At 40.0% G+C, this 26,603-nt stretch overlaps 1 protein-coding gene across 3 annotated transcripts in view; it reads right to left on the reverse strand.

The window, feature by feature from the left end:
- ARHGEF28 (Rho guanine nucleotide exchange factor 28) overlaps window positions 1–26,603 on the reverse strand; it is a 306,206-nt gene that overhangs the window by 243,312 nt on the left and 36,291 nt on the right. For all 3 annotated transcript variants that reach the window (XM_055254426.2, XM_055254425.2, XM_055254424.2), the window contains exon 2: window positions 4,870–4,913. In XM_055254426.2, coding sequence (XP_055110401.2) covers window positions 4,870–4,902 — 33 coding nt within the window. In that variant the 5' untranslated portion in view covers window positions 4,903–4,913. The remainder of the gene's footprint in view (window positions 1–4,869; window positions 4,914–26,603) is intronic.

Consider the following 26,603-nt stretch of genomic DNA (forward strand, 5'->3'; position numbering starts at 1 on the left):
ACTAGCCTTCCAGTGCTGCTCCTTCAGTTTCCTTTCAAGCACGAATGCAGGAAGCTGCTTAGAGACTAAAAATTGGATTTGCAATGCTCATATATATCCCTAAGTTCCGCAAAGTGATATTATAAAGCTCTTGGCTGCCAGTCTTGCCAATTCCTGCTTCTTCTCTGATCTTAGTAGTGTTTCTCTTTTTCTGCAACTGCAACTCAGGGAACTGCCATGGATTCTTTTAAAAATTAGACTAAAGCTGACCATGGTGGCATGTGCCTGTAGTCCCAGCTACTGGGGAGGCTAAGGCAGGAGGCTTGCTAGGGCCCAGGTGGTCAAGGGTGCAGTGAGCTAAGATTATGCCAGTGCACTCCAGCCTGGGCAACAGTGAGGCCCCATCTCAAAATAAATTTAAAAAAATAAATAAAAAATTTAACTGAATCTGTGGCTGAGTTCAGGAATATTACTATTCTCCAAGAAGGTAGAGTCTCCTTCCTAAAAATGAGCAAACAGAAATGAGCCAAAAAAAATTCTACAGCACAAGAGACAGAGCCAAAGACTGCACCTCCTTCTGAAACAGATTCCTGAAAGGTATAGAAAAAAAAATTTAATTCTTGCTTTGTGCTCATAATAAAATGTAAAAGATTATCTCTATAAAACCATGTGGGCATAAAAAGGCCAAGATTTGACAATGCTACATAAAAACTAAAAGTGATAGAATCTAAAATTGTGCTGGCAAGCAAGAAAAAAACAACTTGATGCTACTGAAAACTTAAGTGGAAAACAAAGATAAAAACATTCTTGGCCGGGCATGGTGGCTCACGCCTGTAATCCCAGCATGTTGGGAGGCCGAGGTGGGTGGATCACGAGGTCAAGAGATCGAGGCCATCCTGGCCAACATGGTGAAACCCCATCTCTACTAAAAATACAAAAAAATTAGCCGGGCGTGGTGGCATGCATCTGTAGTCCCAGCTACTCAGGAGGCCGAGGCAGGAGAATCACTTGAACCCAGAGGCTGAGGTTGCAGTGAGCCGAGATTGTGCCACTGCGCTCCAGCCTGGAGACAGAGCAAGACTCCATCTCAAAAAAAAAATCCTTCCAGAATGCAACCCTCCTCTCTCCCCAAAAAGAAAAAAACAATCCAATCTTTGGATATTAGTTGTTCTGTCTAGAAGGGGAAAACAATAGTGGAAGAAACAATCTTTAAAAAGAAAAATCAAAAGTGTTCTTTATCAACCAAGCAAAATGCATGGGGAATTTAAGAAAATATTTACATCCATAGATTTTCTATAGGTATAAAGATGTCTATCATCTTCAGGAAAGATTCTCTAAAGTGACCCGACAAATAAGAGACAAAGAAGCATTTTAGCCATAAAAATGTTATAAGAATTCCATCAAAACAGGTTATAAGCAAAGGAATAAAAAAATCACCTATAAGACCCATCTGAATGAGGTGCCCTTTTTTGAGAGGTGGGTAGAAATTGGGGAATAATTTCAATCAATTTTTTTCTTCCTGATTATTGTTCCGCTTATGTAATCTAATTGTCCTTGAGGTAAATCTTATTAATTTATATATTTTTAAAAGTCTGTTGTAATTAGATTTTTCTAGGGCATTAACATACAACTATGCATAGTGTTATTTTATAATTTTAATATAGCCTCCCAATATGTAATGGACTCTTCACAAATTCCAGTGGAGAGGGTATCTTTATTACACACTTGCCATAGTTATTTTAATTTGTTTTTCCAAAAGAAATAGTCAAAATAACTAAGTAGGATTACTAGAAGTACATACATAAAGTCACCAAAATTAAGAGATCGAATAAATCACTATCAAATGAGAAAACACTGTATCATCTAAATAAATGTCAAAAGGACCCTTGATAAAATTCAACAGAGATATAGATAAAACTCTGGAAAAATCTGTATCAAAATGCCAACAGAGCTAATCATTCATCACGGGATTAAACATGAGGTTTTAATTTTTTCTTTTTGCTGGGTCTCTTTCTAATGTTTTACAATAAATATATATAAATAAGAAAAAATATTAAGGGTTTATGAACCAACATATAGTAAACTAAGAGAAACTAGAAGTGAATATTTATCAAACCTCTGAAGATAGAAGGGCAGAGAGCAGTTTCTTCCCCAAAATACAGAAACAAATTGTAGGACAGTTTTGAGTCTGCTCTGTCTGCACGACATTACTCATTTGGTAGATTTTGGCTTAAGACTTGTTTTCATTATGATATATCTCTAATGGCCTCTTGCTGGATGAGGCCAAGTGGCTAGATTGGCTTAATTCATTTTGCAATAATATTGACCAGAAATGTTAAATTAAATTAAAAAATGTTATATACTCTATCATATGTAGTAAGAGTCAGTTATGTTAAATATATTTCATATATCTTATCTAAGATATCATTATTTATAATATACATTTAATATTCTACTAGAAAAAATGCCAATTAGGATGTAATTTTTAATTACCTAGAATTTTATATTTATTAAAAGACGTTTTCTAAATTAATCTGTACATAGATTTTATCATGTAACATGCTGTTATTTCCAAGTCTTTCTAGTTACATAGTAACTTTGCCTTATAATGCTAGATTATGGGTGAAGTCATTTTGAAAGCAATTAATTTATGTAGTACCAGCAAGGTATATAAATAAACTGAAATGACAACAATATGAACCCCTGTGACCAAGGTCACACACGTGTAGGTAATGACATCTGCCAGGAAGCATAGCAAATGTAAGAGCGTCTCAATTTTAGAGATGTTAAAATGAGAAAAGAAATTATACCTTAAAATTGATAAAATATATTACTATTTTAATATAATAACATTATCCATGGGGGTGAGATTATGACTTATTTTCTTAACACTTTCCAACACTTTTCATTTTACTCTAATCAGCATTTTTTTTAATAACTAGAAAAACTTGGTTTTGGCGGGGTGCAGTGGCTCACGCCTGTAATCCCAGCACTTTGGGAGGCCAAGGCAGGCAGATCACAAGGTCAGGAGATCGAGACCATCCTGGCTAACACGGTGAAACCCCGTCTCTACTAAAAACATACAAGAAAAAAAAATTAGCCGGGCGTGGTGGCGGGTGTCTGTAGTCCCAGCTATTCGGGAGGCTGAGGCAGGAGAATGGTGTGAACCCGGGAGGCGGAGCTTGCAGTGAGCCTAGACCGTGCCACTGCACTCCAGCCTGGGTGACAGAGCCAGACTCTGTCTCAAAAAAAAAAAAAAAAGAAAAAGAGAAAAGAAAAACTTGTTTTTATTTTTATTTGGTTCATTTAAATCTCTTCTCTCCTTGGGCAATGTGTATTGGTTTTTCCCCAAATCTGGTCACAATCTAGTAAGTCTATGGTCAAAATAGCTACATGAGGAGGTCGGTCGGCTACAAGGCTTCTGTCACAATTATGTTTGTGGATTTGTCTGTTTTGAGGTAGGGGAGGAGGGTGGAATGAGTAAGAAATAGGAAGGCACACACAGAAAAAACAACAGTAAGATTTGGGAGTACTTTACAATTTAGCCTCAGACCAGCCTTTTTTTTATCTTTAATCATGTCTGGGCCAAACCCAACTGTATACAGGCACATTTTATGGCCTGAAAATCACAACCTAGAGAGAGTACTAGAGATCACTGGGCAACTCAAGGGGCAGCTTTTCTACTATTCTGGAATCAATTTGGTTTATGATTCTGTCTTCCTCCAGAGAAGTATGTGTTATGTGTAGAAGGGAGTGAGGGTGAGTGAGTAGGCACTTGGCTGGGTAGTGAAGTGTGGGAAGTGGATGAATCTATTCTCATCAACTGAGGATTCTGATTAAATTTGTTCCAATTCCGGCCGGGTGTGGTGGCTCATGCCTGTAATCCCAGCACTTTGGGAGGCTGAGGCATTCGGATCACGAGGTCAGGAGATTGAGACCGTCTTGGCCAACATGGTGAAACCCCATCTCTACTAAAATACAAAAAATTAGCTGGGCATGGTGGCACGTGCCTGTAATCCCAGCTACTTGGGAGGCTGAGGCAGGGGAATTGCTTGAACCTGGGAGGGGGAGGTTGCAGTGAGCTTAGATCACGTCACTGCACTCTGGCCTGGCGGCAGAGCAAGACTCCATCTCAAAAAAAAATAAATAAAAAAAAAAAAAAAAAAAAAAATTTGTTTCAGTTCCTTGAAATTTTGCTCTAAACTCCAGTCTCCTCACACACCCAGGCCCACCTGCCCAGGCCCCGCCCCACACCAACACAGTTCCTTTCCAAGAAAGGAAGTTTTGTCTGAAATCAGAAGGAAGGAGGAAAGATGAGGCCATCTGCCATTTTCTGCATGAGGAAATCATCTGTTCACTTCCCTGTTACCCCCAGGAGTTGTTCTCAGAATGGCATCCTCCTGGGCCTAGACGGCACATCTAACTACAAATCTCCTTGGACATTCCTGTCCCCCAGCGCCAACTCCTACTTCTGTTTATGTCCCAGCACTTTTTGTTTGAATTCTTATTTCATATTTTTAGCTGACACAATTATCACGAAACCTTCCCCTCAAAAAGACACACATAGAAAAGTTCTTGACTATTATCAGGATATTATCATAAAATAATATGTTCACACACCATTCATATGAGTGAACTGAGTGTTTGAATCCAGAAATTACACAGTTAAAAAAAATACTGAGGGAAATATAAAATCCAGACTTTAAAACAGGAGCCAACCAGTTTTAAAAGGCTCCATGCAAATACTTGAACTAGACAGTAACGCTCAGTGTGTTGTTTTTAAAAAGCCTTAACTCAATAGCAAGAAAAACATTTCTCCCCACTTCAGTCACACGGTTTGGAGTTAAGAAAGGGCCCCTTGGACCTGAAGCCCAGTGCTTAGCAACTTACGTAAAGAGGTGCTTCGCTGCAGCTCAACTCCATGGCTTTCGCATCTGCAATGAAAATAACAAACAAGAGCAGTTATTGCAGGAGGCCCCATGGAACTGACCAGCAGAGCTCTCCAGTTATCAACATTGTGGAGGGAGGAGCAAACTCATTAGATGGGAAAACTGCAGAGACAAAATATAAAAGAATAGAGGACTAAGATGCTATCTAAATAAAATATCCTCCCCTAGAACACAATATGATGGCCCCTCAAAAAATTACACGTAGAATTACCATATGACTTAGCAATTCTACTTCCAGGTATATACCCCAAGAATTGAAAGCAGGGACTCAAACAGAAATTTTTATACCTATGTTCATAGCAGCAATTATTCACAATAGCCAAAAGATAGAAAAACCCAAATGTCCACTGACGGATGGATGGATAATCACAATGTGGTATACACCTGCAATGGAATATTATTCAGCCTTGAAAAGAAACAAAATGCTAGTACATGTTATAACACGAATGAGCCTTAAAGACATTATGCTAAGAAAAATAAGCCAATCACAAAAGGACAAATACTGTATGATTCTACTTATATGAGGTACCTTAGATAGTCAAACTCACAGAAAAAAGTAGAATAGAGATTACCAGAAGCTGGACGTTGGGGAGAATGGAGAGTTATTATTTAATGGCTATAGAGTTTCAGTTTGGGAAGACAAAGAAGTTCCGGAGTTGGCTGGTAGGGGTGATGGTTGCACAACAATGTGAATGTACTTAGTTCCACTGAGTTGTACCTGAAAAAATGGTTCAAATGGTAAACCTTCTATATATTATCAAAATAAAAAATTATAGTACATGTAGTGTCTACATGAAGCAAAATAAAAACAATTTGAACTTGAAAAAATATATATCCTACCACCTTTATTATTTTATATGAGTTTCCACACATATGGAAACCCTATGACCCCAGACATTATCCCACAGACTGCTCCTAAAACAAAAATATTTCAGAAAGCCAAGAAAGGTCGACATAAGTATGTTGAAAGTTTCACCTGTGTTCATCGCTTGGCTCACAGGTGATTCCAAAGTCAGAGTCCACTTTTGGCCAGGTGAGGCAGAACAGCACAGTGACAAGATAGTTCTATTGCCTCCCTTACACAGAGGGCCAGAGAGTTCAGCTGCATGATCGCATGGGTAGGATGCAGCCCACTGTCAAGCTAGCCAACCGCTCTGCCAGGCGTGTGCACCTGGATCTGCCTCTCGGTGTGCCTGCCCCTTTAAAAAATAGCACAGAGGGATGGATAAACAAAATGTGATATATACATACAGGGGAATGTTATTCAGCCTCAAAAGGGAATACAATTACAACACGTGCTACAATTGGACAAGCCTTGACAACATTATCCTAAGTGAAATAACTCAGACAAAAAGGACAAATACTAATGATGCCAGTTATATGAGGTACCTAGAGTAATCAAACGTGAGTTTGAGATGAGAAACAGAAAAAAAAATGATTGGTAGTTGCCAGGGGTGGGGCACAGAGGACTTTATTCTTTATTGGATATGGACTTTCAGTTTTGCATAGATGAAAGTGTTCTGGAGATGGACAATGGCAACAGTTTCACAGCAATGTGAATATATTTAACACTACTGGCCTATGTTAAAAATGGTTAAGATGGTAAATTTTATGTTGTCTATTTTGCCACAATTAAAAATTTAAAAGTAAACAACTAGCACTTAGAAACTTGTTTCCTACTTAGAAAAAACAAAAAACCCAGCATCACTCACTGAACACCAACTGTGGGCCAGGTATTACACAAAGATAATAAAGACATGCCTTCTGGGTCGACCAGAAAGTGGTCCAGCCCTCAAGGAGTTCCAAGCTGAATGAAAGATTAGGAGAAAGGGAGGAGCAGGCTGCATGATAATTCTAAATGGGGCAGACAGAGAGACTCACTTGTCCCTATGCCCTTGCCTCCCTCCCACTGCACACTTGAGGCCTGGGTTCTGCTCCTTAGGTCAAGCCTGGCTCTGCAACCTCCGCCTCCCAGGTTCAGGTGATTCTTGTGCCCTAGCCTCCCTAGTGGCTGGCATTACAGGCGTGTGCCACCATGCCCAGCCCCAGCCCTGCTGCAGTACTTTAGAGGCTTCTCTTAAGAATGAATTGTGGGGCTGGGCACAGTGGCTCACACTTGTAATCCCAGCACTTTGGGAGGCTGAGGCAGGTGGATCAGGAGTTCAAGACCAGCCTGACCAATATGGTGAAACCCCCATATCTACTAAAATACAAAAATTAGCTGGGCAAGGTGGCAGGCACCTGTAATCTCAGCTACTCTGGAGGCTGAGGCAGGAGAATCGCTTGAACCCAGGAGGCAGGGGTTGCAATGAGCTGAGATTGTGACATTGTACTCCAGCCTGGGCAATAAGAGTGAAACCCCATCTCAAAAAAAAAAAAAAAAAAAATGAATTGTGACATTTAGTACAGTAATCCCCAGAGGATACACTTGGCAAGAAAGAGAATATGAAAAGTTCTATTTTGAGTTATTTTTTATAAAGTCATTTAAGTTCTACTAATACTTCATATACACAATGGTGATAGCACCCTCCTAGGTCCCAAGTCATGTTTCCTGAGACATCTTGAGAGATGACTGAGGGTCTTACAAGGCAGAGGGTTTGACAACAGGGCCCTTCTCAGCCCTCAATTTTATTTAAAATATCATGCCCCTATGGCAGTTTATGTGGACCCACTTAAATGGGTTTATAGATTATAATAATCCATTTATTATTGTTATTATTTGAAACAGTATCACTCTGTCATCCAGGCTGGAATGCAGCAGCACAATCATAGTTCACTGTAACCTTGATATCCTGGGCTCAAGCAATCCTCCTGCTTCAGCCTCCCACATGGTTAAGATGACAGGTGTGCTAAGTTGTATTTTTTTATAGAGATAGGGTCTTGCTGTGTTGTTTAGGCTGGTCTCAAACCCCTGGCCTCAAGTGATCCTCCTGCCTTGGCCTCCCACAGTGCTGGGATTACAGAAAATAATCATCAATTTTTTTTTTGAGACAGAGTCTTGCTCTGTTGCCCAGGCTAGAGCACAGTGGCATGATCTTGGCGTACTGCAAACTCTGCCTCCCAGGTTCAACCAATTCTTGTGCCTTAGCCTAGCGAATAGCTGATATTACAGGCATGCACCACCATGCCCAGCTAATTTTTGTATTTTTTAGGAGAGACAAGGTTTCACTATGTTGGCCAGGATTGTCTCCAACTCCTAACCTCAAGTGATCCACCTGCCTCAGCCTCCCAAAGTTCTAAGGTTACAGGTATGAGCTACCATGCCCAGCCTATAATCATCAATTTTTAATGAAACTAACTTTACAAACCAGAGTCTGAGAAACTTCAAATTAAAGATAATACTAACAAGAATATGAAAGAACTGAGACTCCTATTCCAAATATAAATTGTTCACCAGCCACCCATAAAATAAAAATAATGGCCAACCCAGGAACTTTAAGAAGTTGATCCTTCCAAAATTCTAAATTATCAAGAAGGCATTTAAAAAATTAATTTATATCCATTAGCATATACTATGATCCTCACCTTAAATATCTGCTGCACTTCAAGATATTAGCTATTTGTCATCTATGTTTACAGTCATGCCTTATACAATTCCAGTCTTTCACAAAATTTGATTAACTTGATAAAATTGGAAGATCCTTATGTATTTTTGTACATAATCCCAGTACTTTGGGATTCCCACTTAATAGCCAAAAAAAAATGCATTACTATAGGAAATGTGGAAGCTAAAAAAAAAAATAGCTGAAATAATACAGAGAAATAAAGCAGCAAACTAAAATGCATTCCTTGGCCAAGCTCGGCGGTTCATGCCTGTAATCCCAGCACTTTGAGAGGCCGAGGAGGGTGGATTGCTTGAGCCCCGGAGTTTGAGACTAGCCTGGGCAACATGACGAAACTCCATCTCTAAAGAAAAAAAAGATAAAATGCATTTCTTTGTGAGTAAAACTATTGATGACTGTTGAATATTTTAAGAAACCAGTCTATTAGAGCAAATTCGATTGTGCAAGAAGTTTGCTGTACACTTAGAAAAAAGTACAGATGTTTTTCACAACAACTTGTGGCATTTGCTAGATTTCATCTGATAATAAAATATACTCAAAAATTTTAATTTTTATTTTTTATTTCAATAGGTTTTTGGAGAAACAGGTGAGGTGTGTCTCGTTACATAGATAAGTTCTTTATGGTGATTTCTGAGATTTGGGTACACCCATCACCCGAGCAGTGTACACTGTACCCAATGTGTAGTCTTTAATCCGTCACTCCCCTCCCATCCAAAACCCATCATTTGAAGTAAGAATATGGAGACATATTCTGAAGAGTGAATTACTTTTTTTTTTGAGATGGAGTCTCACTCTGTTGCCCAGGCTGGAATACAGTGGCTCAATCTCAGCTCACTGCAAGCTCTGCCTCCCAGGTTCAAGCAATTCTCCTACCTCAGCCTCCTGAGTAGCTGGGACTACAGATGCCTACCACCACGCCCAGCTAATTTTTATATTATTAGTAGAGATGGGGTTTCACCATGTTGACCAGGCTGGTCTTGAACTCCTGACCTCAGGTGATCCATCCACTTCGGCCTCCCAAAGTGCTGGGATTACAGGTGTGAGCCATGGTGCCCAGCTGTGAATTACCTTTTTAATAAAAAATAGTGTTCTATCGAAAACTGTTCAAGTACAACCACTGGTAAGGCAGCTGCTCTTATAAGAAGTTTTAAAAACACCACACACAAGATTCATTCACTTTGTCATTCATGAGCAAGGTACTGCAACAAAGAACTTGAAGCCAAAAGCACAAAATGTTCTATGGGACATTAATCAATCAACATGGTTAATTTTGTGGAAATAAGAACTCCAATGTGGTCAAATCTTTCCAATTTATGTAATGAGATAGGAAGTAACCATAAAAATCTATACTGCATTGAGACGTGCTGGTTATATTGTGGCAAAGCACTTTAAAAAGTTGTCAAACTTAAACATGTACTACATAATTTTCTCTTACAAAAACAGAAGTGTTATAAACCTACTGGTTTTTCAAACAACTAGCCTGTTCCTTCAAGAAAAAAGTAATACTTTTTCTTTTTTTTTTTTTGACCTGCCATTTCAGAAAAAAGTGATATTTTAATAAGTGAAAGAGAAAATATTTCAAAAGAAACAGATTATAGATAGTACATGCCACAGTAAGAACTTTTTTTTTTTTTTTTTGAGACAGAGTCTCGCTCTGTGGCCCAGGCTGGAGTGCAGTGGCGCAATCTCGGCTCACTGTAAACTTCGCCTCCTGGATTCAAATGATTCTCCTGCCTCAGCCTCCCAAGTGGCTGGGATTACAGGTGTGTTTCACCACACCCAGCTACTTTTTGTATTTTTAGTAGAGTCAGGATTTTGCCATGTTGGCCAGGCTGGTCTCGAACTCCTGACCTCAGGTGATCTGCCTGCCTTGGCCTCCCAAAGTGCTGGGATTACAGGCGTGAGCCACCAGGCCCAGCCAGTAACAACATTTTGAAAGAGTATCTGTCCATGTTTCCATTGATTTTGTTGCAAAAAAATCATTTAAAGTTTGCTACCTACAAAAGCTCTCACATGGCATTCTGTAAATTTTTGGAGAAAGAGATTTCTAATTTTTTTTTTAATCTTCCAAAGAGAACATGTCATGGAGTTTGAGATCAGCCTGGGCAACATAGCAAGACCTTATCTCTATAAAAATAATTTTGAAATTAGCCAGGCATGGTGGTGCATGCCTGTAGTCCTAGCTACTCAGGAGGCTGAGGCAGGAGGATCTCTCAAACCCAGGAGTTGTAGGCTACAGTGAGGTATGATCGTGCCACTGCACCACTGCCCTTCAGTCTGAGCAACAGAGGAAGATCCTATCCCTAGTCAAAAAAAAAAAAAAATATATATATATATATATACACACACCTTGTTACAGTAATATGATTTATAAATGATTATAAATAAATACATTAAATAGGGTACATGCTAACCCCCCCCTTTTTTTTTAACTTGATAAGGGTACATTTTGAAGATCTACCCCTAAAAAGTGAGACTTTTTCCCTAGTTGTCAAGCTATAAGTATTTTTCCCAGTATTTTTCCTTCAGGCTTTGTAGAATCAGGCATGGCCTGTGGCGTGTGGCAAGCTCACGGGAGCCCATGTAGGTGTGTGTTTACACAGTGAGAAGGCAGGCCACAGTGGACTACAGTCCAAAGTCCAACACATCACACAGCTTCAAGAAGGACCCAGATGCCAACGCTTTGCACTTTTCAGTCAGGAAGAAACCAGCTGTATCAAAGGCCTCCCTCAAATTTGGATTATATACTATGATCTCAGCAAAAGGTGAAATGTCAAGAGCTAGACAATGTTATTTACATTTCACTTTATATCCAATAACTTGTATTTCATTATTCATTACACTACCATTTGCCATTTTTCAGTACAGAAATTTAAAAACCATTTGAACAGCAATTAATTTTGTTTTTCAGAGCAACCACTTTTCATTCCTTGAAAAAAAATAAAGTCACCACTGTTCTCACTCTCAGTCCTAATCCTTCTAAAAGCCCAATAGAATTTCCTAGACTAATTGTAGAAAAAAATATGCTGGAGCAAATATATACTCAATAAAACCATGAAACTTCAAACTGAAATATATTTTAAAATTTTATATTCTCATTTGGATTTTCCCCAAGTTAATTCCTCTTTCACAGTAGAGCACTGAGTTCCGTGCTCACTTGCAGAGCCACATGGCTAAACGACGCTGTGCCTCCTTTCACACCAAGTTTGATAATAAAACAAATTTGTATTTGCTAGGCAAGTTACAATTGCTTAAGTCCTTGATGTGCTGTCACTTTTCACTATATAAATGCCACCCTCTATATTTCATTTTATCTGTGAAAGTTTGAGTTCTTTATCTGCAATTACCAAGTTTTTCATAATCAAGTACTTAAAAAAATTGTATCACATTTTCCAGAAATGTTTCTTGGGACATAAAAAACCAAAGTATTTTCAAACATTTGCTGGCAGACACCAGGGAATGACTTGGGGCCTTAGTACACAGCCAGAATTTTTAGGTTTGTTCCCCAAATGGGGGAAGCTCTTATAAAAAGAACATCAAGATACAGTATTATAGACTTACGAGGAATACATAATATCCAAATATCTTTTATTGCTTGTTAACTCTAAAAAAAAAAGTATTAGACTATTTTAAACAGCTAAAAATGTTTTTAATAAAAGAGGAAAGTAAATATAACATTTACACGGAAAAATATCAATTCTTGACTTTATGAAATTCTGAATTTCTCACATTTTTGCATCTAAATAAAATATTCTATGGCAGAATGAATATAAAACCTATCACTTTAATTTTGTCTTTGAATATGTCAATAAACATTGGTTTGTGTGCCTTTTACAAAACTAATTAACAGGTAATACTCAGGCACCTTGCTCAATATTCTGCAAATATCATCTCAGATGATCCTCATAGCAGCCTTGAAAGGAATATATAGGAAGTCCTTGTTACTTAACAATTCCTTTCCAAGTCTCTGCCATTACAAGGTTATATGAAAAAGCCAATGATATCTACAGATAAAAATACTCAAAAAATGAACTGAACGCTTATATTATAAAATAAAGCTTACGCAAGCAACTGCCTCCCTGATCATTCTCTATTCCCCTCCTCCACTCCACTCAATGCTGGCATCTATTCTCTAATCATGCCATATTTAGAGAGAACAGATTTTGTGTATATTGTTTGTTTGCATTGGTCTTGGTGTTGTTACCGAATGGTGTAAATAAAAGACAAATCAACTTACAATACATTTAGAACATTTTTTAAAGCATGGCATTTTTAATAAAGAATAGTCTCATGAGAACTGCTGAAATTATATATGAAGCTATCGTTCAATGAGAATTTAACTTGATAAGCTAGCCACATGCCATAGGCCATGCCTAATTCTACAAAGCCTGAAGGAAAACTACTGGGAAAAATACTTATAGCTTGACAACTAGGGAAAAAGGCTCACTTTTTAGAGGCGGATCTTCAAAATGTACCCTTATCAAGTTAAATGAACCCTTGTCAAGTCAAATGAGAATGTGGCACAGACCCATTAACAACTTAAAAAGAAAATCATAAGACAAAGGTTTCAAAGATAACAGTGTCCATATTAAAGGAATAAGAGCACCTTCCCCCTCCTTGAGAAAATGGAAGAAGTTTTTGGGTATTTCTAATAAAAATGACCCTCATAATCATGCTTTGAAAATCAAACGTGAGGCCCGGCATGTTGGCTCATGTCTGTAATCCCAGTACTTTGGGAGGCTGAGGCAGGTGGATCACCAGAGGTGAGGAGTTCGAGACCAGTCTGGCCAACATGGCGAAACCCCATCTCTACTAAAATAATACAAAAAATTAGCTGGGTGTGGTGGCAGGTGCCTGTAATCCCAGCTACTTGGGAGGCTGAGGCAGGAGAATCACTTGAACCCAGGAGGCAGAGGTTGCAGTGAGCCAAGATCGCACCATTGCACTCCAACCTGGGCAACAAGAGCAAAACTCTGTCGAAAAAAAAAAATTAGCTGGGTGTGGTGGTGGCGGCCTGTAATCCCAGCTACTCGGGAGGCTGAGGCAAGAGAATCACTTGAACCCAGGAGAAGGAGACTGCAGTGAACCAAGATCGCACCATTGCACTCCGGCCTGGGTGACAAGAACAAAACTCTGTCTCAAAAAAAAAAAAAAAAAGAAAAGAAAAGAAAAGAAAATCAAACGTGACTGTGTAGATTGTATAGTGTACAGTCAATCAATTTGATCAGGAAATTTCACGCCCCCTCCTTAATTAATGATATACTACACACACAGACACACACACGGTTCACATTCTATTCATTCCTAGAATTGCCACAAAATTGAAAAATATAATTTGCATAAGATTACATAGTTAGAAAATTGCATAAGACTACATAGTTAGAAAATGGTGTTCAAATGCAGCCTGTACCACTAACCATGATCCTATGTTCCTTTTTATCCAAGGAATTAAAATGTAAACTTTATAAATATGCTTCTTTTTTTTTTTTTTTTTGAGACAGAGTCTTGCTCTGTCGCCCAGGCTGGAGTGCAGTGGTGTGATCTTGGCTCACTGCAAGCTCCACCTCCCAGGTTCATGCCATTCTCCTGCCTCAGCCTCCCGAGTAGCTGGGACCACAGGCACCCACCACCACGCCCGGCTAATTTTTTTGTATTTTTAGTAGAGACGGAATTTCACAGTGTTTGCCAGGTTGGTCTCGATCTCCTGACCTCGTGATCTGCCCGCCTGGGCCTCCCAAAGTGCTGGGATTACAGGCGTGAGCCACTGCCCTGGCCGCTTATTTTCATACTTTATTTTCATTTTCACAAAATGGAACCTCAGGCAAGTCTTTTTTCCACCACTGCTTCCTATGAAATGTTGGTCTCCATTTTAAGAAGATTCACATTAAGGGACTTTCCCTGTGACCCACTCAGTTTCTTCTACTATACTCTCACAACATGCTTCAGCAGGGGGATGGGGAATTTCCTTGCTTGTTGAAGCAAGCAAGCAATTCTGCAGCAGACACAAGCTGGGTGTCCTCCAATTCCCACACTACCTGGAGATAACATCAGATCCCACAGGCTAAGGGCTCAGTCCCACAAGACTGTCCCACATTTCTGATGCCAATGCAAGTCTCAGGTTGTTTCACCTGTGCTCTGACCAACTGGCTACAAATCAGGGATCCCACAACCCTCTCCTTGGGTTTGACTAATTTGCTAGTGTGGCTCACAGAACTCAGGGAAACACTTACATGTACTGGTTTATTATAAAGGATATTACAAAGGGTACAGATGAAGAAATGCATAGGGTGAAGCATGTGGAAAAGGGCAAGGAGCTTCCCTGCCCTCCCCTGGGTGTGCCACCCTCCAGGAACCTCCACGTGTTCTGCCATCCAGTAGTTCCAAGAACCCAGTCCTTTTGGGTTTTCAAGGAAGCTTCATTACATAAGCAGGACTCATTACATCACTGGCCATTTGTGATCAGGTTAGTCTTCAGCCCCTCTCTTCTCCCCAGAGGTTGGGGGGTGGAGCTGAATCCCAATCCTCTAATCTTCCCTTAGTCTTTCCTGTGACCAGTGCCTATCCTGAAACTACCTAGGGGCTGCCAGCCACCAGTCACCTCATTAGCATACAAAAATACATCATTTGGGAGATTCTAAGGAGTTTAGGCATTGTATGCCAGGAAACAGGAGAAAGAACGAAGTCAAAATACTGTGTACATTTCACAATATCATACCTGCTATCCTCAGATAAGGGGACCTTGCATGTTCCTGTCCTCACTTTACATATGAGGAAAGAAAAGCTCAGCAAAGTTGTGGCACTTGACTGAGGTCCAGCAGCTAGAAGTGGCTTAGCAGATGTAAATCCAGCCTGTCTGATCCCATCCCATGTTCTCTGTAGCCTCAGCACAAAGTCCTTTTGTAACATACAACTGGTCTGAAAGACAGTGATTTGCTTGGCTAAAAGACAGCAAAAGCTTCACAGTTAGGAATACAGGCTTGGGAACAAGCTGCATTGAATCTCAGCTATGGTATGTTTTGTTTTTGGTTTTGTTTTTGTTTTGAAATAGAGTCTCACTCTGTCACCCAGGCTGGACAGCAGTGGCACAATCAAGGCTCACTGTAGCCTTCACCTCCCCAGTTCAAGCGATCCTCCCACCTCAGCCCTCTGAGTAGCTGGAACTGCAGGAGCATATCACCACACCCACTTCTTTTTTTTTTTTTTTTTTTTTTTTTTTTAAGAGATGGAGTGTCACTTTGTTGCCCAGGCTGGTCTTGAACTCCTGAGCTCAAGCAATCCTCCCACCTCAGCCTCCCGGTGTTATTACAGGTGTGAGCCACTGCCCCAGCCTACGGTATGTCTTAATTGCATGACTTTAGGTTCACTATTTTACTTTCCTTGGCCAGTTCCTCATCTGTCAAGTAGAATTAATCACAGTACCTATCCCAAAGACTGTTGTGACGATTAAGAGATTTGACAGGGTAAAAAGAGAAAAAACTTAGTGTCTACCAGAAACACTAAATGCTAGTTGCGACTATTAACTATTATTATTATTATTACATGTTAAGTATATAAAAGGATTTTTTAAGACTTTGAATATTTATTTCAAATGAAATCACTCAAAATCTCTAAATATTAAACTGACCAAAATGACTCAGCAGTAATTGGTAACTGGGGCCAGGAGGGTCTGAAATAGGCCTACCCAGCTCAGCCTAAACCTGATGGCCCAGAGAAACCTCCAGGGATCAGGAATTCCAAATACATTTTACCAGATAAATGTAAGACATAAAGCTCCACAGAATTTTATTTGATTTTATAGAGCTGAATGATCCCCCTACAGTTTGAAAATTCAAAGGGCAGAGCAACAACTATTGAGGTAATTCTATTTGCCATGTTAGTTTGAAACTTTCTGCATTTGGAAGGAAATGCTGACTCACAGTTCCTTATACTAACCTAGGAATATAGGCTTATAATTGCATTTCACAACTGTTATACTAACTGGAAAAGAACAGTAAACAACTGCGAGATAAGGCCAAGTCTAAGTAAAAACCTTCAATGCCAGCACAATGGAAATGGGTAGGGAGACAGCATTTGAAATAAATCTATTATTGAACACACAATGGTGTCTATAGACCTGTTTCAGACTAGAGTTATCTACCTGAGTTATGCAGGTCTAAGCTGCTTTAAGTGAAAGGGTTGAATTATTTGGTAAACTCAGTGGGGAGATGTCTGAAGATTAGAAAGGAAACAACACAGTAACTATTCACTAAGATCTCATTAATTCAAACTAATGGTGGTTGTGGGGATAGGGAGGAAGGAGAGCCAGTCAGTCTGAAATTGTGCAGCCTAATGCTTATAAAGTACAAAGAGGAGCACGAGCTAGCTGCTAACAAAATGTTCCGCCAAACCTGTCACACTCACTTGTATTTCGCAGGATATATTTGCACACAGACAAAGTGATTAAGCCCTTTAAAAGCTCGTTCTAAATCTATCAGACATCACCTTTACAATCTTACTTATGCTATTAGTCTGTTTAATGTATTGTTCATGTCAATGCAAAGCTCAATCATCACGCAAGCATCATGGGCAAGATACGACCTACCAAGGTATCAATTTCCTCATTAGCAATAAATTTCTAAAGTATGTCTTTCATGTCCAAAACCCAATGTACTGTCACTATGTGCAAAGCACTATGCAGGCCATCTAGGGAAGGATATTAAAATATATAGAATGCTGACTGTATCATTGATGAGCTCAGAATCTAGTTGGGATGATAAGATCTACATCCATGAGAAGCTAGAGGATGCAAAGAGGAAGACCACTGGACTGGCAGAACATGGTAATGTCAGGCAAGCATAAACAGATAAAGAAGTTCTCTAAATGGAAAGTCGGAGTTCAGTATGAAGACAGATAAGGACATGTTATCTTTAGGAAACACAAAGGAGTTTGAGGGGTTGAAGCAACAGGTTTATGAACCAGAGACAGCAAACGTCATCAGCCTCCTACGTTTATACATAATCCATCCTTAAAACACACATACTACATTTGTGAGAAAAATGAATAGACTTATAGGGGCCAGGAGTCCTTTTGCCAGAGACCCAGCAATAACACTCTTAATTACACATTTCCTTTTAGCCAGAATTTTCAACAACATATATTCCAGCTTTTCCTACATGTGCTTTACTTTTGCTCTCCCCTCAAAATGAAATATATTATCAAGTTCTTTGGGAGGCCAAGGCAGGTGGATCACCTGAGGTCAGGAGTTCAAGACCAGCCTGACCAACATAGTGAAACCCCATCTCTACTAAAAATACAAAAATTAGCTGGGCGTGGTGGCAGATGCCTGTAATCCCAGCTACTCTGGAGGCTGAGGCAGGAGAATCGCTTGAAACCGGGAGGCGGAGGTTGCAGTGAGTTGAGATCGCACCACTGCACTCCAGCCTGGGTGACAGGGTGAGATTCCGTCTCAAAAATAAAAATAAAATATATATAATCAAGTTCAATGAAAACCCAGCTGATACTGACAATTCTCTGCTTGGGCACACCTAAGTATCACTGTATTGTTTCTCACAACTGCATGTGATCATATCAAATTTATCAGATCCTTGCTCCTTCATCAATATCTCATTTCTATTTTCCCCTCATTTTTATAAAGGTAGAGCAAGAAAAATAATAAATCACATAGACAAGAGTCATGCTGCTAAAACTGAACTGGCAGGTACAAAAGCCCAAAAGTTCATTCATTTGCTGATACCTAAAAGTCTGAGTTCAATATGAAAAGATTGCTTCTTGTGGAGTAGCTCTTCAATCTATAAACGTTTAAAGTAACAATCTGGCAATGTCTCCCAGAGAAGTAAAGGAATGTATTACTGTGAAAGGAACATTTGGGTCAGGTCCTAGATAAAGCCTGGCTAAGAAACTTGCTCTTATTTTGTAAGCTACAGAGTTTCCCACTTTTTACTTTGATGAGGGAGGGTAACTCTCCCTGGAGTCTTATGTGGGATTGCTGGAAATTAATGCAACATTAATTAAGCCATGAGTTCATAACATATGGTCCATCAACAAACTTTATAGCGGCCATGAATTCCATGAAATTAGATGCAAATTATTCTGTGCATGTATATTTTTCTGTCAAGATTTTATAGTTTTCATCAGATTTTCAAGGGCCTGTTAGACCTGAAAAAAAAAGGCTAAGAATGTTTCTTTTAAACCATGCCAGACATCAAAATTTCTGCTCTGTGAACGCCCGTGTAAGGAGGATGAAAAGACATGCTCCAGAGTGGGAGAAAATATTTGCAAACCACATATCCATCAAAGGGCTAGTATGCAAAATATATGAAGAACTCTCAAACAATGCAATTAGAAAACTGACAAAAGACATGAACAGACATTTCACTAAAAAGGATATACAGATGGCAAATGAATTTTCAAAGTCATTAGCCATTGGGGAAATGGAAATTAAAATCACAATGAGATATCAATGCATACCATTCAAAATGGCTAACACACAAAAAAAGTGCCATCACCAAAAGCTATAGCAGATATGGAAAAACTGGGTTTTTTTGCTGGTAGAGATGCAAAACAATAAAGCCACTCTGGAAAGCAGTTTAGCAGTTTCTTAAAACCAAACATGCAACTGCCACCAGCAACTGTGCAAAAGGGCATTTTCCCCTTGGAGAAATAAAATGTGTTCACACAAAAACCTGTACGTGATTGTTCATAGCAGCCTTATTTGTAATAGCCAAAAATTAGAATCAGCCCAAATGTCTTTCAACAGGTTAATGGTTAAACTTCAGTATTATAGATAATACAGAAACCAGAGCAATGTATACTACATATCAATAAAAGGGAGCAAACTATTGATACATACGAGAACATGGATGAAACTTCAGGAAATTTTGCTGAGTGATAAAAGCCAATCCCAAAGGTTACAGTCTGTATAATTCCATATATATAATATTTTTAAATGAAAAATCTATAGATACGGAAGACAGCGGAAGATTAGTGGTTGCCAAAGGTTAGACACCACACTGGGGGAAGGGAGGTGGCTCTGACTATAAAAGGGTAACAGGAGGGATCCTTGTGATTTTGGAACTGTTCAGTGTCTTGGCTGTGGTTGTAGATACATGAACTTACACAAATGACAAAATGGTATTAAAATTTTAAAACACACATACTAAAATATAAGTAAAACTGGCCTAGCACTGTGGTTCACACCTGTAATCCCAGCACCGTGGGAGGCCAAAGCGGGTGGATCACTTGAAGTCAGGAGTTCAAGACCAGCCTGGCCAACATGGCAAAACCCTGTCTCTACTAAAAATACAAAAATTAGCTGGGTGTGGTGGTGCATGCTTGTAATCTCAGCTACTCGGAAGGCTGAGTCACCAGAATTGCTTGAATCTGGGAGGCAGAGGTTGCAGCTAGCCATGCCACTGCACTCCAGCCTGGATGATAGAGTGAGACTCTGTCTCTAAATAAATAAATAAAGTAAAACTTAGTAAAGGTGAATAAGATGGATAAAATGTGTCAATGTCTAGATTGGTTGGTATATTAAGACTACAACAAGTCTGAATATAGCTTTATAAAATGTTTCCATTGGGGGAATTGGGCAGAGTATAAAAAGTATCTCTGCTGTTTCTTACAACTGCATGTGGGTCTACAATTACGTCAATTAAAATTTCAATTAAAAATTATGCTAGAATGTATGCCTCCTATCAGTTTTCTCTCCTTTGTGGTGGCCACTATAGGTGGTGTTTTCTTTTTCAGTATTATTATTTACATTTTCCAATGAGTTTGCTACTACTGAAAACATTTTTAGAATTTATTTCACAGCTTGTGACATGTTGTTTGGATTATTTTGTGTGGCAGAAAGGCTTTATCCTTTAAGAATGAATTGGAATTTTTAAAATATATTAAAAAATTCACACCCACCCTAGAGAACATAGCTAATGAACAAGGTAGGTAGCTGATGAACTTATGGGCAAATACAAAGTAATTGCTAAATCATGAGATTGGTTTTCTTTTGGAGATCATGGGTTTAGTGTAAGGTTGTGAGAATAGAGAGAAAAAAAAACATTCTTCTGAAGGGTTAAAAATCCCCTTCCAGAGGCAGCAAGAATTTACTGAAGCGTTTGAAGTGGGGCAATAACTCATCTAAAGTTATATTTTCATGAGACTAAACCAAAGACTGCTGAATAGACTGAAGAGACAAAAAAGTGGAGGCAGAAAGAGTAGATGTGGACACACAGGCACATGAAAAATCTTCCTGCTACTTAGAAGGGTTTCCAAGTAAGAGTACTCAGAAGTTAATAAACCTAACTACTCAGAGACAACACCACCTCTCTCTTTTGTCTGCATTTTCAGGCAGCCTATTTATAGGGCTATAACCACTTTCAGGGCTATTGAGAAAAACGTATGTGGGTGGTTACTGTGGTTCAACTGTGTTCCCCAAAAAGCATGGGTTGGAAACTTAAACCCTGTGCAACAGTATTGACAAGTGGAACCTTTAAGAGGTCTCTGGCCTTGTGAATGGATTAATGTGGTTATTGGATGAGTGATTTTGTTATCATGAGAGTGGGCTTGTTATAAAAGTGGGTTTGGCCCCCTCTTGCGCTGTCATGCTCTCTTGCCCTTCCAGCTTCCACCATGGGATAGTGTGGCACAAAGGCCCTCAGCAGATGTGGTCTCCCAGTCTTGGACTTGCCAGCCTACAGAACCATAAGCCAAATACATTTATTTTCTTTATAAATTACCCAATCTGTGTTATTCTGCTACAGCAGCAAGAAACAGACTAAGACAGGAAATTGGTACTGAGAAGGGGGACTGACCATAACAAACACCCGAAAATGAAGCAGTTTTGAAACTAGGTAATGGATGGAGGCTGAAAGAATTTGGAGGGGCAAGCTAGAAAAAGCCTACATTGCCATAAGTGGAGCATTCAAAGCAATGCTGGTGAAGGCTCAGAAGAAGACAAGAGCTGTATGGAGAGCATAAATCTTCTTAGGGAATCCTTAAGTGCCATGATCAGAATGTGGTAGAAATATGAATGGTAAAGGCCATTCTCATGAGGTTTCAGACAGAAATGAGGAACAAGATATTAAAAACTGGAGTAAATGTCATCCTTGTTATAAAGTTGCAAAGAACTTTTCAATTTATGTCCATGTCTTAAGACTTTGTGGAAGGCAGAATTTAATAGCAATGAACTAGGATATCTGTCAAAAGAAATATCTAAGTATAGCATAATATTCAAAGTGTTGCATAATATTCAAGCAGCATAATATTCCTTTGGCCACTTATAATAAAATGAGAGAAGGCAAATTATTTTTAAATGAAATTTATAATTAAAAGGAACATACAACATAAAGGTTTGGGAAACTCTCAGCCCAGCCATGTAAAGAAGAGAAAAGCTGTCCAGGAAAGAATACTGAAGGTGTGGCCAATCAACTGTTTGCTAAGAGATTAATACGGATAGAAGGAAGCCAGAGTCTATTCATCACGACAATGGGAGAATGACCCTGATGGCACTTTGGAGATTACTGTTGTCACCTTCTTTCATCACAGGCCCAGAGTGCCAAGGCCTGGGAGAAGGAAATACGTCAAAAGAAAGGACCAAGGCATCCTTGGGAACTTGGGGCTAGTTTCCCAGTGTTGCCCTCAAGTCTTTGCTCTCCATATTCTATGGCAGCACTCCTTAGTTATACCAGGTATGGCTCAAGGGGCTCAAGTGTGGCTCAGGCCAAAACTTCAGGAGGTATGTAAACTAAAAATAAAATTCTAAGCCCCCCAATTGATGGAACAGATCATCTCTTGGCAAAGGGGACCCCAGAGTAACCTTGAAAACTGAATTATTGGCCACGATAGGGGGGAGGCTCAGACACACCTCTCATTACACCCACTCCCTCACTAACCACAATGAGGTTTTCTTTCCTCAAGGCTTTACAGCTCTTTCAAAAGACTCCACCACTGATATCAACTAACTACCTGATGCTGCCCCTCCTTTTTTGCCTAAGAGACCACCAACCATGGAGTGATTCTGACCAGTCTACAGAGAATGCACAGTAAGTGTTTCTGTGTCCTCTGCTACAGCTTTTGAGGTCAGAGGGCCAAAAACTCCACCCTTGGATTATGCTAAGGCTGCCAGTTTTTGAACGTGGGACCCATGAAGCAACATGAAGCTCAACTGTGCATGCTCATGTTTCTCCTGTCATAAATATTCATAACTTCTCCTGTAGCTTACTGAATATATATATTCGGCCACCTCACTCAGCATACATTTTTGTTCTTTTTGTCCCTCTCTCAAAGTGTCTGTTTTGGGCTTCTGGCAGGAGGCTGCCCTTCCCAGTCTGTCAGAACGGCCCCTCTGCTGGCTGCAACCCTTTACGAGAAATAAAGTTCTCCATTTCAAATTTATGAACCTCATCATTCTTCAGTTGACAGGTGCAGGCAGGAAATCTTGGCAGCATCCACATGGTGTTAATTCTGCAGGCGTGCAGAATGCAGAAGCTGTGGGGCCATGGCAGCATCCACCTACATTTCAAAGGACACGTGGGACAGGCTGGGGACCAACACAGAGACTTGTCACAGGAATGGAGCCACCAAAGAGAGCCTTCACTAGGGTAATTCCAAGTACAGTCATGACAGCGAGGCAACCCCTGAGACCCCAGAACTGTAGGGCCACCAGCTTGCAACTCCAGCCTGGGAAAGCTGCAGGCACAAGCCTCCAACCTGTCAGAGCTGCTGGGTTTAGTGAGCCCAGCAAAGATATAGGGCAGGGCTTCCTGAGACCTTGGAGGTCCAACCCCATCCCAGTGTGCCAAAGGTGTGGGACATGGAATCAAAGGAGATTATCCTCTAGCTTTAAGACTTAATGTTATTTTTCCTATTGGGTTTTAGACTTACTCAGGAGCAGGTACCACTTTTTTTCTTGCCTTCTTTTCCCTCTTGGAAAGGGAATGTCTATCCTATACCTGTCCCATCATTATATTTTGGAAGTACATATTCTTTTGATTTCACAGGCTCACAACTGGAGGGAACTTGCCCCAGGGTGAATCATGCCTTGAATCTTACCCATTTCTGATTTATATGACAGTTTGTACTTTGAACTTTTGAGTTGATGCTGGAATGAGTTAAGACTTTTGAGACTATTGGGATAAAATGGATGTATTTTACATTGTGAGAAGAACAGGAATTTGGGGGGGTCCAGAGGCAAAATGCTATGGTTTGAATGTGTCCTCCAGAAAAGCACCCGTTGGAAACTTAATCTCCAATGCAACAGTATTGAGCGGTGGGCCTTTAAGAGGTGATTAGGTCATGAGGACTCTGCCCTCATGAATGGATTAATGTCATTATCATGGGTGTGGGTTTATTATCATGAGAGGGTTTGTTATAAAAGGACATTTGGCCCCCTCTTCCTCTCTCATGCTCTCTTGCCCTTCTGCCACAAGATGATGCAGCCCCACCAGCTAGAACTTCTCAGCCTCCAGAACCATGAACCAAATAAATTTATTTTCTTTGTAAATTACCCAATCTGTGTTATTCCATTAGAGCAGCACAAAACAGACTAAGACAAAAACAAGTTAGCCAGATGTGATAATAGGTGCCTGCAGTCCCAACTACTTAGGAGGCTGAGGTGGGAGGATCTCTTGAGCCCAGGAGTTTGAAGCTGCAGTGAGCTGTGATTGCACCACTGCACTCCACCCTGGAAGCAAGAGCAAGACCCTGTCTCTAAAAAAATAAATAAATAGACTAAGGGAATAGTGGTAGGAGAGAAGGATGGGAACTTTTTCCATACCTCAATGATATGTTTTACTAAGTATTGTGAACTTCAAGCCAGTAAGTGGATTTTTAAGTGGGGAAGGGATGTGAGGCGAATTGTTTTTTAAGATCTTCTGGCAGAAGGTGAAGGATAGACTAGAAGAGGAGAAAGACCAAAGTCAGGGAAACCAAGTAAGAGACCACTGCTATCCTTCAGGCAAAGGACACTGAGAGGCTGAGTGAAAGCAATGTCATACGGAGGGGAAAGACAAATTCAAGAGATATTAGGAGACAAAATGGACAGGCCTTGGTGCTGAACTAGATGTAATGGGAAATAAGAACTAGGGGAAATTAACGTGACTCCTTGGTTCCTAGCATGGGAAACTAGGTGGATGGTGCCACTGACCAAGGAGAAGCATATAAGAAGAAGAAAAAAATGAAATGTGATGACTTGTGTCTAAGAAGGGTTGAAAACACAGTTCTCGAGCTTCAGAAAGAGAAGTCTGGGCTGGAAAGAAAGATTTTTGATCCGACATAGTAGTTAAGGCCATTGGGAATCAATGAATTAATCAAGGGAGTTGCTACTTGCAAGTCCAAAATTACTTATTTTCGAACAGAAACTTGGAGAACTCCAAGAGAAAACTAGAGGAAGAGGAGCTCACAAAAGACATGAAGAAAGAATAGTCCAAGCAACAACAATCAGAGCTGACATTTTTGAGCACTCTATTATACTAGGCAATGTTCTGAGTGCTTCTTAGTTTATTTAATCTTTACAACCATATATAATACCTACTATTATTATTCCCATTTTACATATAAGGAAAGTGAGGCACAGGGAGGTTGAGCACCTTGCCCAAGGTCACACAACAAGTGACAGAACCAGGATTCAAACCTAGACAAGATTCAAATCCAGATCCCTCACTCCCAACCACTCAACTCCATTGCTATGTTAGAAATGTAAAAGGGGTGTATGTGACAAAATCCAAGAAAGGAGACAGTTTCAATAAATAGATGGACAAGAAGGCAAATGTCATAGGGTAAATGAAGCAAACCAACATAACAACTGAAAAGAACCCACTGGTTCCATGATTTGACAGGTTGTTGGCCTCTTGGCCACAGCTGTGTTGGTGGAAAAAGTAGCATGACCTAGGCAGGTGGAGCAGTAAGGAGGGAAATGTGGGGATGACCGAGTTAAACATTAAGTGCTGTGAGAGTTCAGGAAAAGACAAGGCTTTCTGGCTGAAGTCATCAGAAAAGCCTGCACTGGGAAAAGGACTCATGAGTGGTGTCTTAAGAAAGGAGAAAGAATTTGAGAAATGAAGATCAAATGGTTTCACTGGTGAAAGGTGAGTCAAAAAATTGCTATTGTGATTGAAATCCACCTGTACCCTAGGGCTCCTGTAACTTGCACAAACGTAACTACATATGCTGAGAACAAGAACTACAAATTTCTCTTACATACAAAACAGACTTGTGAGAGTCAGCATTTAAAATCCAAAGTTAAAACAAAAAAGAACTTTCCTGCAACACTCCAATGAGTTACAAAGAAATCTTCAACTAACAAATATTTATTTTTAAAAATCGTCCTGAATATTACAAAGGGCATGAAGAAATACAAGGTCCTGCCCTTGAAAAGTTTACAGAGAGCCAAGTCCAAACACACGAACCATTTGCCAACAATTGAAAGCTAAACAAATAGTTTAATAGTAACGCACAATGCTCGGAGCTTACAGAGGACTGTGGTGAGGCCAGGAAAGACAAGGACTCAAAAGGGCCATAGTCTTTGTAAACCAGTAAGTTGCTAGTTACCAGTTCAAGTGCAATGGAGATAAAATGAAAGGAGCTTTTGTTTTATGTTAGTCTTTAAGTTAGTGGAGACCTGTGCCTGCTTGCAAGGACAGAGGAAAGAAATGAGGGCACACCAGTCCTGGAGAGAGCAGATCCGGCACTCAGTGCCTACTGCCCAGAGATGTTACATGTCCTGTAACAGGAGCAGTCCTGCACACTGAAGAAGTGTCCCACATCCTTCTTTGAAAATTGGTCAGATTTTGGCTGGGCACGGTAGCTCACGCTTGTAATCCCAGCACTTTGGGAGGCCAAGGTGGGCGGATCATCTGAGGTCAGGAGTTCGAGACCAGCCTGGCCAACATGGCAAAACCCTGTCTGTACAAAAATTACAAAAATTAGCCAGGTGTGGTGGTGTGCACCTGTAATCCCAGCTACTTGGGAAGCTGAGGCAGGGTAATCGCTTGAACCTGGGAGGCGGAGGTTGCAGTTAACCGAGATTAGGCCATTGCACTCCAGCCTGGGCAGCAGAGTGAGATCCTGTCTCAAAATAATAACAATTTTTTAAAAAACGAAATTTGGCCAGATTTTAATT

Source organism: Symphalangus syndactylus, chromosome 18 (assembly GCF_028878055.3).
Source record: "Symphalangus syndactylus isolate Jambi chromosome 18, NHGRI_mSymSyn1-v2.1_pri, whole genome shotgun sequence".
NCBI classification, from domain to species: Eukaryota; Metazoa; Chordata; class Mammalia; order Primates; family Hylobatidae; genus Symphalangus; species Symphalangus syndactylus.